The sequence below is a fragment of the Ranitomeya variabilis genome, chromosome 2 (genome assembly GCF_051348905.1).
Source record: "Ranitomeya variabilis isolate aRanVar5 chromosome 2, aRanVar5.hap1, whole genome shotgun sequence".
Lineage (NCBI taxonomy): Eukaryota > Metazoa > Chordata > Amphibia > Anura > Dendrobatidae > Ranitomeya > Ranitomeya variabilis.
Window position 1 is genome coordinate 579,207,878 of NC_135233.1, and position 19,255 is coordinate 579,227,132.

The 19,255-nt window shown below is 43.3% G+C and overlaps 1 protein-coding gene across 1 annotated transcript in view; it reads right to left on the minus strand.

The window, feature by feature from the left end:
* Positions 1–19,255, minus strand: part of CDYL2 (chromodomain Y like 2) — a 139,711-nt gene that overhangs the window by 36,409 nt on the left and 84,047 nt on the right. Inside the window, exon 2 of the mRNA XM_077288360.1 lies at positions 7,162–7,717. Within this exon, the coding sequence (XP_077144475.1) occupies positions 7,162–7,717 (556 nt within the window). The remainder of the gene's footprint in view (positions 1–7,161; positions 7,718–19,255) is intronic.

Sequence of the window (19,255 nt, forward strand, 5' to 3'; positions counted from 1 at the left end):
CGTTCAGAGATGCTCTTAGGCCTACCTTGGTTGTAACGGGTGGCGATTTGAGTCACTGTTGCCTTTCTATCAGCTCGAACCAGTCTGCCCATTCTCCTCTGACCTCTGGCATCAACAAGGCATTTCCGCCCACAGAACTGCCGCTCACTGGATTTTTTTTCTTTTTCGGACCATTCTCTGTAAACCCTAGAGATGGTTGTGCGTGAAAATCCCAGTAGATCAGCAGTTTCTGAAATACTCAGACCAGCCCTTCTGGCACCAACAACCATGCCACGTTCAAAGGCACTCAAATCACCTTTCTACCCCATACTGATGCTCGGTTTGAACTGCAGGAGATTGTCTTGACCATGTCTACATGCCTAAATGCACTGAGTTGCCGCCATATGATTGGCTGATTAGAAATTAAGTGTTAACAAGAAGTTGGACAGGTGTACCTAATAAAGTGGCCGGTGAGTGTATATATATATATATATATATATATATATATATATATATATATATATATATTCTAACGCATCGGGTATTCTAGAATATGCATGTCCACGTAGTATATTGGCCAGCCACGTAGTATATTGGCCAGCCACGTAGTATATTGCCCAGTCACGCAGTATATTGCCCAGTCACGCAGTATATTGCCCAGCAACGTAGTATATTGCCCAGCCACGTAGTATATTGCCCAGCCACGTAGTATATTGCCCAGCCACGTAGTATATTGCCCAGCTACGTACGTAGTATATTGCACATCGACGGAGTATACAGCACTGAGCCACGTAGTATACAGACTTAAAATAAAAAATAAACATATACTCACCTTCCGAAGGCCCCTTGAAGTCCTGGCCCTGTGTGCGGTGCACGCGGCAGCTTCCGGTCCCAGGGTTGGTATGAGTGCAGGATCTGTGATGACGTCGCGGTCACATGACTGTGACGTCATGGCAGGTCCTTCTCGCAGGACCTGTGATGACTTCGCGGTCACATGACCGTGACGTCATGGCAGGTCCTTCTCGCATACCATCCTTGGCACCGGAACCTGCCGCTTGCATGGAGCAGTCACCGGAGCGTCGCGAGGAGCAGGAAAGGCGGCGGAAGGTGAGTATATAATGATTTTTTATTTTTTTTATTATTTTTAACATTAGATCTTTTTACTATTGATGCTGCATAGGCAACATCAATAGTAAAAACTTGGTCACACAGGGTTAATAGCGGCAGTAACGGAGTGAGTTACCCGTGGCATAACGCGGTCCGTTACCGCTAGCATTAACCCTGTGTGAGCGGTGACTGGAGGGGAGTATGGAGCGGGCACTGACTGCGGGGAGTATGAAGCAGGTGCCGGGCACTGACTGCAGGGGAGTAGGGAGGGACTAATCAGACTGTGGCTGTCGCTGATTGGTCGCGGCAGCCATGAATGACAGGCAGCTGGCGAGACCAATCAGCGACTTGGATTCCATGACAGACAGAGGCCGCGACCAATGAATATCCGTGACAGACAGAAAGAAAGACAGACAGAAAGACAGACAGACGGAAGTGACCCTTAGACAATTATATAGTAGATATATATCAGTGAGACACATATATACTCGAGTATAAGCCGAGAATTTCAGCCTATTTTGTTACGCTGAAATTGCCCCTCTCGGCTTATACTCGAGTCATACCCAGGGGTCGGCAGGGGAGGGGGAGCAGCAGCTGTGCAATAATACTCACCTGCTCCAGGGAGAGAGAGAGAGAGAGAGAGAGAGAGACAGAGAGAGACACAGAGAGAGAGAGAGAGAGAGACAGAGAGAGAACAGAGAGAAAGAAGGAGGGGAAAGAAAACAGAAAAAAAGAGGGGAAAGAGAACAGAGAGAAAGAAAGAAAGAGAGAAAGAAAGAACAGAGAGAAAGAAAGAAAGAAAGGAAAGAAAGAAAGAACAGAGAGAGAAAGAGAAAAAGAGGGGAAAGAAAGAGGGGAATGAAAGAAAGAACAGAGAGAGAAAGAAAGAGGGGAAAGAAAGAAAGGAGAGAGAGAGAAAGAAAGAAAGAGGGTAAAGAAAGAAAGAACAGAGAGAGAAAAAGGGGAAAGAACAGAGAGAGAAAGAAAGAGGGGAAGAAAGAAAGAACAGAGAGAGAAAGAAAGAACAGAGAAAGAACAGAGAAAAAAGAAAGGAGAGAGAAAAAAGATTAGAGAGGGAAATAAAGAACACAGAAGAAAGAACAGAGAGAGAAAGAAAGAACAGAGAGAAAGAAAAAAAGATTAGAGAGAGAAAGAAAAAAAAGATTAGAGAGGGAAAGAAAGAACAGAGAGAGAGAGAAAAAAAGATTCTATAAAGATACTATGGCGGCCCGGCTCCCATTGTAATGCCCACCTGAGCATCCCGCCGCAGGACATATCATGATCCGCTCACATGGCCGGCATCCCCGATTCCAAGGCGATCCCGCTGTCCGAGCTGTCGGAGGAAGACACGGTGATGGATCTAAAGCATTCCCTGAAGTGCCTCCATGGTTCCGTCACAATCTCCTCCCGAAATTACATCATTTCCGGTCAGCTTCCAGCACGTCCCTTCCGGTGGAACGTCACGTGCGAGTTTTAAAGTGCTCCTCGGGGCTCCGCCGTGCACTCCTGTGTCCACAGGAAAAGTAAGCTCCCGGCCGGGACAGCCTCTCAAAATCAGGACTGTCCCGCTGGATCCGGGACGGTTGGGAGGTATGAAATTTGCTCCCCACCATACACCGACCTCGTACACGCACGGCTCCACACACCTCATACACACACGGTTCCGCTTTGTATGCCTCTTACACACACGGCTCCGCTCTGTACACCTCGCGCACACACATGACTCCACTCAGTACACACATGGCTCCACTCTAAGCCTTGTACACATGCGGCTCTGCTCTGTACACCTTGTACACACACGGCTACGCTACGTACACCTCCTACACACATGGCTCCACTCCGTAAACCTTGTACACATGCGGTTCTGATCCATACACCTCGTACTCATGCTGCTCCGCTCCGTACACCCCGTACACACACGGCTCCACTCCGTACAACAAGTACACACATGGCTCCGTTCCATACACCAAGTATACACACGGCTCCACTCCGTACACCTTGCACACATGCGGCTCCGTTCCGCACAAATCGTACACACACGGCTCCACTCCGTACACCAAGTACACACACGGCTCCACTCCATACACCTCGTACACACACGGCTCCGCTCCGTACACCAAGTACACACACGGCTCCGTTCCACACACCTCGTACACACATGGCTCCGCTCCGTACACCAAGTACACACACGGCTCCGCTCCACACACCTCGTACACACACGGCTCTACTCTGTACACCAAGTACACACACGGCTCCGCTCCGTACACCTCGTACACACACGGCTCCACTCCGTACACCAAGTACACACACGGCTCCGCTCTGTACACCTCGTACACACACGGCTCCACTCCATACACCAAGTACACACACGGCTCGGCTCCGCTCCGTACACAACATACACACACGGCTCCGCACATCTCGTACACACACGGCTCTGCTCCGTACACCAAGTACACACACGGCTCCGTTCCACACACCTCGTACACACACGGCTCCGCTCCGTACACACACGGCTCCGCTCCGTACACCAAGTACACACACGGCTCCACTCCATACACCTCGTACACACACGGCTCCGCTCTGTACACCTGGTACACACATGGCTCCGCTCCACACACCTCGTACACACACGGCTCTGCACCGTGCACACCCGCCTCTGCTCCGCACACCTCGTACACACACGTCTCTACTCCGTGTACCTTGTACACACACGGCTCTGCTACATCCACCCTGCAAACCCCTCCTGACCCCACATAACTTCCCCTCATCCAGCACCATGACAATCACCACAGCAGAGTCCTGCATACACAATTACCCTGATCATGTGACTGCTGACTCCTCCCCCTCCTGTGACCTCATCACAGGTCCTGTGTGCACAGAGCAGCCATCCATGAGCAACCCGAGGAGATGCATGGAGAAGAGCGACTTCAGCGTCAGGACCTGGATGATGTCATGTGAGTTGGGGAGGGCAGGATGAGGAGATCCAGGACGGAGCCCTGAAAAGACTCAATAGTGTAGCGTAGTAACTGAACTGTAGTAACTGAACCTGAAATCCAGTTACTACACCGACAGAATCTGCCGCCCCCTATCTTCAGGGACGGCAGTGCCGCCTGAGCCAAAGAGCTCAACTCGCCTCATGGTAGCAGCGCCACTGACTATACGGGGCAAATGACTGTATAGAGCATCTTATGGGGCCATAAGCAACGTTTGTGGAGCATTACATGGGCAAATATCTTTATAGAGCATCTTATGGGGCCATAATCAGCATTTGTGCAGCAGTATATGGGGCAAATGTCTGTATGGAGCATCTTATGGGGCCATAATCCGAATTTGTGCAGCATTTTATGGGACATATTTTAATATGGAGCATCTTATGGAGCCCATTATAAACTGTATGGAGCATTATATGGGGTGTATTTTGTATGGAGCATCTTATGGGGCCCATCATAAACTTTATGGAGCATTATATAGGGCTCCTGATTCAATATGGATATTCAAAAACACTTAACCTACTGATGTCTCAATTAATTTTACTTTTATTGGTATCTATTTGTATTTTTGACATTTACCGGTAGCTGCTGCATTTTCCACCCTAGACTTATACTCGAGTCATTAAGTTTTCCCAGTTTTTTGTGGCAAAATTAGGGGTCTCGGCTTATACTCGGGTCGGCTTATACTCGAGTATATATGGTATATATTTATATTTCATACAGCGCTAGATAGCATAAAAGCCGGTAATTCAATTACCGGCTTTTGCTATCTCCTTATCAAACTCGACAGGATATGAGACATGGTTTACATACAGTAAACCATTTTATATCCCTTTTTTTTGCATATTCCTCACTAATAATGTTAGTAGAGTGTGTGTGCAAAATTTGGGGGCTCTAGCTGTTAAAATAAAGGGTTAAATCACGGAAAAAACTGGCGTGGGCTCCCACACAATTTTCTCGGCCAGAGTGGGAAAGCCAGTGACTGAGGGCAGATATTAATAGCCTAGAGAGGCACCATGGTTATTGGCCCTCCCCTGGCTAAAAACATCTGCCTCCAGCCACCCCAGAAAAGGCACATCTGTAAGATGCCTATTCTGGCACTTAGCCTCTCTCTTCCCACTCCCGAGTAGCAGTGGGATATGGGGTAATAAAGGGTTAATGTCACCTTGCTAATGTAAGGTGACATTAAGCCTGGTTAATAATGGAGAGGTGTCAATAAGACACCTATCCATTATTAATCCTATATTAAAAAAGGGTTAATAATACACACAAAAGGTAAAAAAAAACAAAACAACAATATCCCATACCTCTTCGCCGGTACAGTCATGTCCCACGCTGTAAATCCATCAGAAGGGGTTAAATAATTTTACATCCAGGAGCCTGCTAATGCAGCTGTGCTCCTGGCTGTAAAAACTGGGTAATGAATGGAAAGCAGGGGAACGTAGCTACCTAGACTTGCAGTGCTGCGCCCCCTGCTGGCATAACCTCATATGAACTGTAGCGTGGGAATTTTTGAGAATATTTTCTCACGCTCCAGTTCATACGAGGTTATGCCAGCAGGGGGTGCAGCACCGCAAGTCTAGGTAGCTACGTTCCCCTGCTTTCCATTTATTTCCCAGTTTTTACAGCCAGGAGCACAGCTGCATTAGCAGGATCCTGGATGTAAAATTATTTAACCTTTTCTGATGGATTTACAGCGTGGGACATGACTGTACCGGCGGAGAGGTATGGGATATTGTTGTTTGTTTTTTTTTACCTTTTTTACAGAAGACATGGGTCATCATTTGGATTGAGTGTATAATAAACATATTACAACACCCTGTGTATTTATTTCATTAAAATACTTTATTCACAATGTGTGTATTAACCCTTTATTAATATAGGATTAATAATGAATAGGTGTCTTATTGACACCTCTCCATTATTAAGCAGGCTTAATGTCACCTTACATTAGCAAGGTGACATTAACCCTTTATTACCCCATATCCCACTGCTACTCGGGAGTGGGAAGAGAGAGGCTATGTGCCAGAATAGGCGCATTTTACAGATGTGCCTTTTCTGGGGTGGCTGGAGGCAGATGTTTTTAGCTGTGGGGGGGGGGGGGGGGCAATAAGCATGGTCCCCTAGGCTACTAATATATGCCCTCAGTCACTGGCTTTCCCACTCTGGCAGAGAAAATTGCGCGGGAGCCCACGCCAGTTTTTTTCCGTGATTTAACCTTTATTTTAACAGCTAGAGCCCCCAAATTTTGCACACACACTCTACTAACATTATTAGTGAGGAATATGCAAAAAAAAGGGATATGAAATGGTTTACTGTATGTAAACCATGTCTCATATCCTGTCAGGTTTGATAAGGAGATAGCAAAAGCCGGCAATTGAATTACCGGCTTTTATGCTATCTAGCGCTGTATGAAATATATATATATATATATATATATATATATGTGTCTCACTGACATACATATATTTATATATATATATATATATATATATATATATATATGTATGCATATATAGACTGTATATATGTTTTCACGAATATTTGAGCCCATGGATCCGTTCTATGGCCATTTTGCAAGGTTGCGAGAAAAAAAACGCAGTACCGATGCCATACGGATTACATACGGAGGATGACATGCGTAAAATACGCTGCCACACCCTGCCTACGGATGACATACGGATCACTGTTTTGGGATCATTTCTGCGCATTATGCCTGTAAAAAACGGACCGTATTTTCATACGCCAAGTGTCACGCCGGCCTTACCCTGTGTTCTGTGGATAGGATACAGATGTTCTTTATAGTGAAACACCATAAATAAATGATGCACATCTATACCTAAATGAAGACACAATATAAGTCAACTAATGACACAAATCACCCGTCATGTAACATATTAAAAGATAATAAAAAGATCAAACACTAAAAATAAACAAAAGAAATTAAATAAAAGGGTTAAAATGGCACGGCTCTCAAATATGTCATTCACATTGTGCCGACGAGATTTTCTTGGGTCTTGACACAATTCGGAGCATTATACGTCTGCCTAAAGAATGGTGCAGATATATATGTAACTCTACGTACCAATCCCATTGCCTATAGGTGAGTCGCAGTCATCAAGGCCCCCTGGTAAAACGTGGCTCCCTTTGTCATCCTCAAGGTCATTTTTTCCTTGCCTGGTGCCATTCTCAAAGTGTGTGTCCTCCGTGTTATCCCCATTCTCCAAGGGTTTGTTCAGTGGCATAATTTGCAGCCCACTGGGCGTAGTTCTGTATGTTAGTGTCTTTGTAGACCTGTCCCCGGGGTTATATTTGGCAGTGCACACCTTCTTCTGTTTCTGAAATGCCTGTATCCTCCGCCTTTTATGCGATGAGCCCTTACTTCTCCCTGTGTCGGGCGACCTGTGTGTCATCTTGTCGACAGCAGTCCCTCGTAAGAGCTTTGATGCTACTTGTTTTCCAGCTTTGGCTCGCCTATCTCTGGTTAAGTGGAGTCCATTAAATTCATCAATAAACTCCTCGCAGTGCAGCAGGTGATGCTCGGGCTCCCAGGTGTCTTCACTACTCCCATATCCTTTCCATCGTATCAGGTATTCCCATTTCCCTTTCTTGTTCTTCCTTTTGTCCACAATCCTCTCAACCTGGAGAAGAAAATTAAAATTAATTGAAGTTTTCAAGAGAAAAAAATTACATAAAACTCAAAACTAGTTAGCTTTGCTGTACAGATTGGGAGAGAATGAACAGAGTTGTGGCATTCAAGTGTCATCAAGTTAAAGTTGTTATCTAGTCTTTTAAAATTTGATGGCTTATTGGTAGAGGTCTGATTATCATCGACGACTCTGATCAACAGCTTCAAGATGCCGGCTGTGGACTTATGCGTATTTGCCTACTCCGTATTTTTTTTGCGTCCATTCAAGATATTGCAGGGTTGTTCCATTTGGCCCAATGGAACAATTATGCACCATATTGAACAACTCCAGATTTCTTTTGTTCTTTTTGTTAGTTCTTTAAACATTGCACAGCATCAAGTCTGCCAACAGCGAGACACAGCCCCAAGAGAGGCTGCAAAAGGCAAAGATCTAAGCTTGTACAATAAAATAAGTGAATATATATAACACATAAAACATGAAAGATAGTGCACCTGTCTGAATAAGAGAGGACTGGACAATGCAATTTTTTTTTAACAATTAACTAAACAGCCCAATGAGCTAAAAAGGGAAAAATGGGAGAGAAGAAAATAAGAGCCTCGTATTTTTGACACTGAAACGGATTCTCTATCAAATTAAGATCAAATTCTTCTTCATGAAAAGTCTGTTGTGTCATCACATATCAGGGTTCCGACTATATTTTGTGGAATTACATTTAGAGGCATTGTATCATTTAATAAAATGTATAATATTAAAAATAAATATAAACATATATTTATTATGACTAAAAATATATCTACTATTTAATTGTCTAAGGGTCACTTCCGTCTGTCTGTCTTTCTGTCTTTCTTTCTGTCTGTCACGGATATTCATTGGTCGCGGCCTCTGTCTGTCATGGAATCCAAGTCGCTGATTGGTCTCGCCAGCTGCCTGTCATGGCTGCCGCGACCAATCAGCGACAGCCACAGTCTGATTAGTCCCTCCCTACTCCCCTGCAGTCAGTGCCCGGCGCCCGCTCCATACTCCCCGCAGTCAGTGCCCACTCCATACTCCCCTCCAGTCACCGCTCACACAGGGTTAATGCTAGCGGTAACGGACCGCGTTATGCCGCGGGTAACTCACTCCGTTACTGCCGCTATTAACCCTGTGTGACCAAGTTTTTACTATTGATGCTGCCTATGCAGCATCAATAGTAAAAAGATCTAATGTTAAAAATAATAAAAAAAATTTAAAATCATTATATACTCACCTTCCGCCGCCTTTCCTGCTCCTCACGACGCTCCGGTGACTGCTCCATGCAAGCGGCAGGTTCCGGTGCCAAGGATGGTATGCGAGAAGGACCTGCCATGACGTCACGGTCATGTGACCGCGACGTCATCACAGGTCCTGCGAGAAGGACCTGCCATGACGTCACAGTCATGTGACCGCGACGTCATCACAGGTCCTGCGTGAAGGACCTGCCATGACGTCAGTCATGTGACCGCGACGTCATCACAGGTCCTGCACTCATACCAACCCTGGGACCGGAAGCTGCCGCGTGCACCGCACACAGGGCCAGGACTTCAAGGGGCCTTCGGAAGGTGAGTATATGTTTATTTTTTATTTTAAGTCTGTATACTACATGGCTCAGTGCTGTATACTCCGTCGATGTGCAATATACTACGTACGTAGCTGGGCAATATACTACGTGGCTGGGCAATATACTACGTGGCTGGGTAATATACTACGTGGCTGGGCAATATACTACGTTGCTGGGCAATATACTGCGTGACTGGGCAATATACTGCGTGACTGGGCAATATACTACGTGGCTGGCCAATATACTACGTGGCTGGCCAATATACTACGTGGACATTCATATTCTAGAATACCCGATGCGTTAGAATCGGGCCACCATCTAGTATTTAATAAATATGCGATATGTATACAGTATGTATTTTTTTTATTACCTATTTTGAATAATAGGTAACTTTCTGATAACACATTACCGTTAAAAAGTACATAATTTTTTTCATGATATATATATACGGTACGTATGATTATACACTTTTTTGGTCTCCTAACTGCGGACCCTCTGTAGACACATTTTGAGCTTATGCCAGGAGCCTTTATGAATACCGGCACACTGCTTGGGGAGGTCCACCATTCTCCATCATTCTGACCAACTGTTTTCATCAACTTTTCTAAAAACTGTCACTCTATGTCCTACTGTGTGTAACTCCAAAACCCCAGTTATTATTTATGGACAGAGCACCCTAAATATTGTGATTTTTATCTAATACTAGCTGTACTACCCGGCTTCGCCCGGGTTAATGACTGCTGTTAGCAAAATAGAATGTGTTAACAAAAATTTATTCTGCACACAAAAACCACAAAACAAATAGATAGAAATGTAATTATTAAAAGGCAAAAACTAAGCAAATAGAAGCATTTCACAACATATATTAGCTTTGTTATACTGAGAATGTCTTTGTTGCCTATATTAACCAATCAGAGCTCAGGTTAATTAACTGTAGCAAAATAGAAGCTGAGCTGTGATTGGTTGCTATTGGCAGCCTGATAAATCCCCAGCCAACAGGAAGCCCTCCCCCCTGGCAGTATATATTAGCTCACACATACACATAATAGACAGGTCATGTGACTGACAGCTGCCGTATTTCCTATATGGTACATTTGTTGCTCTTGTAGTTTGCTTATTAATCAGATTTTTATTTTTGAAGGACAATACCAGACTTGTGTGTGTTTTAGGGCGAGTTTTATGTGTCAAGTTGTGTGTGTTGAGTTGCGTGTGGCGACATGCATGTAGCGACTTTTGTGAGATGAGTTTTGTGTGGCGACATGCGTGTAGCAACATTTTGTGTGTTGAGTTGCATGTGACAGGTTAGTGTAGCAAGTTGTGTGCAGCAAGATTTGTGCATGGCGAGTTTTGCGCGTGGCGAGTTTTATGTGTGGTGCATTTTGAGTATGTGCAAGTTTTGTGTGAGGCAACTTTTGCATGTGGTGCAACTTTTGTACATGTGGCAATTTTTCTGTGTGTGCAAGTTTTGCATGAGGTGAGTTTTCCATGAGGTGAGTTTTGCACGTGTGGCGAGTTTTGCGTGAGCCTAGTTTTGCATATGGCGAGTTTTGCATGTAGCGAGTTTTGAGTGGTGACTTTTGTGTTTCGACTTTTATGTGGCGAGGTTGGTGTGTGTGTGTGGTGAAATGTGTGCTGAGGGTGGTATATGTGTTCAAGCACGTGGTAGTGTGTGGCGCATTTTGTGTTTGTGTTCATATCCCCGTGTGTGGTGAGTATCCCATGTCGGGGCCCCACCTTAGCAACTGTACGGTATATACTCTTTGTCGCCATCGCTCTCATTCTTTAAGTCCTCATTGTTCACATCTGGCAGCTGTCAATTTTCCTCCAACACTTTTCCCTTCACTTTTTCCCCATTATGTAGATAGGAGCAAAATTGTTTGGTGAATTGGAACGCGCGGGGTTAAAATTTCACCTCACAACATAGCCTATGACGCTCTCGGGGTCCAGACGTGTGACTGTGCAAAATTTTGTGGCTGTAGCTGCGACGGTACAGATGCCAATCCCGGACATACACACATACATACATACACACATTCAGCTTTATATATTAGATATACCTGTATGTAATCTCCTGTATATAGTATATACCTGTGTGTCATCTCACCTATATATAGTATATATCTGTGTGTCATCTCCTGTATATAGTATATACCTGTATGTCATCTCCTCCTATACATAGCATATACCTGTGTCATCTCCTCCTGTATATACTATATACCTGTAGGTAATCTGCTCCTGTATATAGTATATACCTGTGTGTCATCTCCTCCTGTATATAGTATATACCTGTATGTCATCTCCTCCTGTATGTAGTATGTACCTGTATGTCATCTCCTCCTCTATATAGTATATACCTGTGTGTCATCTCTCCTGTATATAGTATATATCTGTGTGTCATCTCCTCCTGTATATAGTATATACCTGTGTGTCATCTCCCCTGTAAATAGTATATACCTGTGTGTCATCTCCTGTATATAGTATATAGCTGTATGCCATCTCCTCCTGTATTAGCCCTCGTTCACACGTTATTTGGTCAGTATTTTTACCTCAGTATTTGTAAGCTAAAATGGCAGCCTGATAAATCCCCAGCCAACAGTAAGCCCACCCCCTGGCAGTATATATTAGCTCACACATACACATAATAGACTGGTCATGTGACTGACAGCTGCCGGATTCCTATATGGTACATTTGTTGCTCTTGTAGTTTGTCTGCTTATTAATCAGATTTTTATTTTTGAAGGATACCAGACTTGTGTGTGTTTTAGGGCGAGTTTCGTGTGTCAAGTTGTGTGTGTTGAGTTGCGTGTGGCGACATGCATGTAGGGACTTTTGTGAGATGAGTTTTGTGTGGCGACATGCGTGTAGCAACTTTTTGTGTGTCGAGTTGCATGTGACAGGTTAGTGTAGCAAGTTGTGTGCAGCAAGTTTTGCGCATGGCGAGTTTTGCGCGTGGCGAGTTTTATGTGTGGTGCCTTTTGAGTATGTGCAAGTTTTGTGTGAGGCAACTTTTGCATGTGTTGCAACTTTTGTGCATGTGGCAATTTTTCTGCGTGTGGCAATTTTTCTGCGTGTGCAAGTTTTGCGTGTGGCGAGTTTTGCACGTGTGGCGAGTTTTGCATGTGGAGAGTTTTGCGCGTGGCGAGTTTTGAGCGGCGACTTTTGTGTTTCTACTTTTATGTGGCGAGGTTGGTGTATGTGTGGTGAAATGTGCACTGAGGGTGGTATATGTGTTCGAGCACGTGGTAGTGTGTGGCGCATTTTGTGTGTGTGTTCATATCCCCGTGGTGGTGTGATTATCCCATGTTGGGGCCCCACCTTAGCAACTGTACAGTATATACTCTTTGGTGCCATCGCTGTCATTCTTTAAGTCCCCCTTGTTCACATCTGGCAGCTGTTAATTTGCCTCCAACACTTTTCCTTTCATTTTTTCCCCATTATGTAGATAGGGGCAAAATTGTTTGGTGACTTGGAAAGCGCGGGGTTAAAATTTCACCTCACAATATAGCTTTGACGCTCTCAGGGTCCAGACGTGTGACTGTGCAAAATTTTGTGCCTGTAGCTGCGACGCCTCCAACACTTTTCCTTTCACTTTTTCCCCATTATGTAGATAGGGGCAAAATTGTTTGGTGAATTGGAAAGCGCGGGGTTAAAATTTCACCTCACAACATAGCCTATGACGCTCTCGGGGTCCAGACGTGTGACTGTGCAAAATTTTGTGGCTGTAGCTGCTACGGTTCAGATGCCAATCCCGGACATACATACATACATACATACACACACACACACATTCAGCTTTATATATTAGATTTTTCAATGTCTTTATGTACAAACCCTTCCACCCAAAACTGTAGTAAATACATTCCTAAAATATTTCCTCAACGTCTGTGATCCGCACAACTTAAATTTTCATAGACGGCAAAAAAAGGTCTTATCGTATTAGATGTTACTGGAGAGAGGAATGAAAGGACGATAAGAATATATAACTGCACTTAAGAACAAAGCAATCATCGTAATTATTCCAAAATTGTCACTGCAGGAGACAGCCTTTTTAGAGTAATTATTGATACAGAACGAATTATAACAGTGCAAACAGATGTTATCATACAAGAGTCACACCATTCCCCAAATTCGAGAGAAAGGAAAATAAATTTCAGTTACAAATAGTTCAATACACTCTTAAATGACCCACTTGGGGCCTGGTCAAGTGGAAAAAGAGGACCAAATACTCCTCTTGGGGATCTATGGTGTCCAACAAAAGTGATGCCAGGCTTTTGGTTTTGGTTTGCGTGTCTTTGCCCGTAGGGATTGCGATTTCCCTATAAAGGTATTTTTCTTTTAGATTCAAGGCATGTTCAGTTTTCATCTTTACAAATGTAAAAGGCCTGAAAGCAGCTTTAGAGAAAGCCGAGAATTGGAGCGAATCAGGTCCATCAGCCACACCGGTGATCTCTGTACAGATGGACAGGAGTCGGTTCTCACCTGCCGCTCTTCTTTTGATTAGCCAGTCTGATGCAACATTATTGTTGAGGTATGATACAGGCCGGCTAAGCAAAAGAAGAACCATGGGTGTCCTCAAGTAGGAGGCATTTCTTAAGGCTTACGTCCTACGGCCACAGATTACCGTCAAGGCCGATGGACCGGGTTATTTGAATCGATTTTCGACAACTCTACTGGTTCGTCATTCATGTAGCCAAGAATTCCATTGGCAGAAGTGTAATCAGCCAACCAGTATCCTACTCTGCACTGATGAGAGGGAAGAATCCTGAAACAGTAGTTTGCAGATGGAGATCTTTTCTTTTTGACGATAACCCTGGGTGAAGGCCAAGTAGCACTGGAGAGCCAGCTTTATTTTTACGTGAAAATGGCTTATTTTCCTAGGAAGTCTTGATAGGCTAACTATTGTTCGATATAAGAAGAAACGTTACCCCTTTAAGATAGGGTTCATTCACACGTCCGTGGGTCTCGGTCTGATCACAGATCGCAATGTATGGACTGGCCACAGGTTTCCCCGACTAGGGAATGACAGCTTCAAATATTTCTGCCAAGCTCTGCTCAGGAGACTCAAGGCCTGTCCATGCATTGCGGTCTATGATTGGGCAGAGACCCACGGACGTGTGAATGAACCCTTAGTAATAGTGAAGTGGGAGAGGGGAATGGTGTTGGTCCCTTGACAGGTGATTTATATGGGAGCATGAGGGGCTTTATTTTGTCTATTAGAGGGGGCAGAAAGTGTTTACTGGGAGGACCAGACCTTAAGTGACATGTTTGGCTTCTATAATTTGTTTTTAATTATCACTGGAATTTCCAAATTGGTTCTTTGTGCTCAATATGCTCTTCCAATCTTGTAAAATTACGCCCACCCCAAAAAATTGTAGCTTAGAGCTGAGAATAATTACTGACCTATTAGAATCAACCATTTTTAGACCATTGTTTTATCTTATTTTTTTCTTATTGCTTCTTTTGAAAACTATATTTCAATATTGCTTCTTTTGAAAACTACATTTCTCAAAATTGGTTTAATTTTTCATAGGTTTGGACCAATTAATATACCCCAATAATAGATGTGTTTTTTTAATCAGTTAATGCATTTTACGTGCTGTTTTTTTTCCAATTTGAAACCTGCTATGAGATGAAAAATTTATGTTCCAGGCATTTAGAATTTTTTTTAATTAAAAAACAACAAGCAAAAATACAGCAACACTTCTGGGATTGGAAATCATGAAAGTGCTGCACATTACAGGGGTTCAGGGGTACAGGGGTTCTGTGACACTTTAGTCCGGAGTCAGATTGGCCAAGAGACTACTTTTAGATATGACATCCTACAGCAATCCGCTGATTTGGCAGGAGAAGGTGTTGGTAAAAGTAATTCTCTCTATGCAGATTTAGTCTTCTTGTAAGGGTTGTTCAGGGTAAACAACAACAAAAAATTAGGCTTGTAATGTAGTAATACCTTGTCACACACGTGGATACAGCACTGGCTGCCTAGTAGGCAATGACTGTTCCATCTGGATGTCAAAGGAATGCTGTAGCGGCAGCCCGTGATTGGCTACAGTAGTAGGGAGACTGGAACAGGGTGTCATCGGAAAAACATACATAGATGCACTGCTTCAAGTCACCCGACTGCTGCAGTCAATCACATACTTCAGTGATCGATTCAGTGACACCCAAGACAGACCAGCTTTGGGAGCTGGAGTCGACCACGCTGGTTCCACCATTGTGACCGAAGTGATTATACCTCAGTTTTTGTTTTTAATATACAGAATATAGCTAATACAGAAAATAGACCTAATATACAGAAAAAAATATACCGTACCTCATTTTTTAATATAGAGAATACATCTAATATACAGAAAATACCTAACATCCCGGACCTTACTTCCTACATATATACAGTATATGAAAAGTAGTAAGCAAGGTCTTGGATGACAGGTATGTGTTACTCATATGGTTTTATTTTGACTGGATTTTGGTTCTGGGATTTAGGAGTAACCAGAAGAGCCTGGGTGGGAAAGATCGCTCCCATACTGCAGTCCAGTTCTTACTGGCTTAATAAAATGCACCTGGGCTAGCTCAGGGAGGCATAGTGTGCTGAGGCTGTAGAAAGACAAAGCTAGTGGATAGTCTGTACTGCAGCCTGAAAGGTTCTGTAATACCAAGTTGGCGAGTTCATTTGATTTTCTTACCCAGAGAGAGGACTGTTTTACCATTTATTGATGCTGAAGAAAGCACTTGTTTGTTATTCACTTGTGCTGAAGAAAGGCCGTTTTCATTTTGGGAGCTGTAAAGTTTATGAAGGACAAACTTTATTCTGTTTTGATATAAAAACTCTGTGCCTGTCCATATCCATGTGTCTACCAGAGAGCTGAAACCCTTTTTTGTTTGATTGCGGGCAGAGTCCCAAAGAGCACAGGAGGCGACAGTTTCTGGGAATGATAGCAAGCTCTGCGTACAAACTGGGAGATTTCAGCTCTAGAGCCTCCAGAATTGTGAATGTAGCTCTAGACTATAATACAGGCTGTACGTCATCATCCATTATAGGACAACTAATCTACCATATTTTGAGGGATTATAAGACATATTTTTCCTCCCCAAAATTTGGGGTGGAAATAGGGGTGCGCCTTATAATTCAAATGCATCTTACTGGCTGCGGTGGAGCGGGATCCCAGGGTCGCTGCTGGTGGAGGCAAGAGTGGGGCGATGCAGCAGGCCTCAGGCAGGAATGAGGGGGTGTTCGGTGGTGCTGGGTCTCCCAACATTTTGTGAAAGCCTGGAGCCCCCGCACTTCCATGGTTTGCATTGCGGTGGACTCCGGAAAATGGCCGCCGGGAGCGGCGCATGTGCAGATAGAGTTCTTGGTGCCAAGATTTTGGGACACGGGGTCTTCATCTGCGCACGTGCCGCCCCCGGTGTCCATTTTCCCGGAGTCCACCACAATGTAAACCATAGAAGTGCGGGGGCTCCGGGCTTTCACAAAATATCGGCAGAGCCCCTGCACCACTGAACACCAGCAGTGTCGCACCTCTGAACACCCCTTCCTCCTAACCTGGGGTTCGCAGCATCACCCCACTACTGCCTCCGCACCAGCAGCGACTCTTGGACCCCGCTCCACCACCCCTGGTAAGCAATAAGGTGCACAGATTAAATGAAGCACCACCATTTTATTAAAACGTTTTTTTTCCCAAAAAATTTGGAGTGCGTCTTATAATCCAATGTGTCTTATAAACCGCAAAATACAGAGACTATTTATTTATTTATTCACTTATATAGTGCCATCATATTCCACAGCGCTTTACAGACATTATTATCACTGTCCCCATTGGGACGCACAATCTACCTTCCCTATCCTTTTGGAGTGTGGGAGGAAACCGGAGAACCCGGAGGAAACCCACACAAACATGGGGAGAACATACAAACTCCTTACAGATGTTGTCCTTGGTGGGATTTGAACCCAGGACCCCAGCGCTGCAAGGCTGCAGTGCTAACCACTGCCCAATTATGTAGATTAATTCTATAAAAGAGAAAAAAATCAATCTCTGACAATGAATATTACTTGCAGTCAATCGAATCTATTTTACGGAATAATTACTTTTATTAATAAGCAGCGATGTGTCATCCAACTCTCCCAGCAACTGATAAAAGGAGAACTAACGTGATGCTACAAATACGGTTCTGATTGATGGAAATAAAAAAGAGAAACTTTCATTGAAAGAAAAATAAGCCCGGACACACGAGCAATGGACCGCCGCCAGCATACCTAGAAATTGCAGCTAGAAGCTAGAACGATTTAATGCCTTTGCTTTCGTGGACTCTCCTGGAGAGCAGAATGCTCAATGCCAGCTAAGATTCTGCAGATCACTTACACTCAGCTTTAGAAACTGGAATGGGAATGTACTGCTCCGACTCCAACAGGACTTTTACCTGCTGCAAGTTTTTCTGCCATGGCTTCTAGCCAGACAGTTTCTTAAATCCAGTTGTTCTATTTCTCAAAGTCTCCCTCCATAAACCAATAATACACATGAAACTTTGTAATATATCTTATTTGAGAAATCTGCTTCTTTCTCCTCCTGTACTGATCATTCATTTTTAACAATTCTCAATCAGCCTTCAGCGAATACAAAACTTCCCATTACTGAGATGGGAGATGATAGTTGTTGCTCATAATGTTCTATGAAACTTGCAGGAGAAAGTCTGTCTCTGACTCAAGCTCCTCGCCTCTCCATAGAACTTCATGAGCACCAAAAGTCATCTCCTATCTCATTACTGTTAAAGTTTATATTCACTTATGACTTATGCATTATTAATTTCTGAAAATAAAAACAACATTAAAATGACTAATATTTTAAGGGAACATTTCAGGTCCTCTGAATTTTTGTTTCTACGTTTACATCTTTGCATCTCCTTTTTCCAAGAGCTATTCCTTTTTTTTATTTTTCCATCGACATATGGCTGTATGAGGGCCTGTTTTCTTTTTTTTACGGGACGAGTTGTAGTGAATGACACCGTCAATTTTAACATACAAAGTCATGAAAAATTAGGAAAAAATTTGAAGCAGGATGAAACAATGAAAAAAATAATTCTATTCCCCCATTTTTTCTTTGGAGGTTTTGTTTTTGTGGCATTCCTTGTATAGTAAAAGTCACCTGGATAAATGATTACCCAGGTCTGTACTATTACAGCGATACCAAAGTTGCATAGTTTTTTTTTTTATTTAAGCGCTGGAAAAAAATTCTAAAGTGTATTTCTAATGTTTTATGTTTCCATCAATGAAGCTGTATGGGGGCTTTTTTTTTTTTTTTGCTAGGTAGGGCGATTTTTTTTATTGATACCAATTTAGGGTACTTTGAACTTTTGATCTATTTATTACATTTTTAAAATTTTTCTGAAGGTGGTGATTCAAAAACCACAATTCTGACATGATTTTCTGTCTTTGGCATTTTCTGTATGGGTTAATTAAATTAATCTTTTGATTGAAGGGCCTTTAACTGATGAAGCGAATTCAGATATGTTTGTCTTTTCGATTTCTTAATGTTTAATGTGGGAAAACAAGGGATTTCATCACGCTCCCAAATGCCATGATAATCCATTAGAGCCCAGCGATTGTGTTGTGGGGAGCCAATGGCATCAAATTATTAACAGCAGCAATAGGAGCTTATGTAACCTAGTGGTCAATGTACCGCATGTGGAGGGAGCTCAGCTACGAGTCAAACATGTACATAATTTTGCGCTAAAGGGTTCATAAATATTCAAGAGGAATAACAGTGGAACTAACAATGTAGAGACTGTAGTCTGTACAAGATCTGGTATTAGATCTGTATAGTGATTGAAAAGGGTTGTCTAATAAATAGAAATCAGTGTTCATTTACCCAAATGTAGGTTTTAAATTTCTTAGATCGTTGACTAAAAATGCCAAGTCTGATTTAGGCGGACACAAGAGGTCAACTATCTCAGTGCCC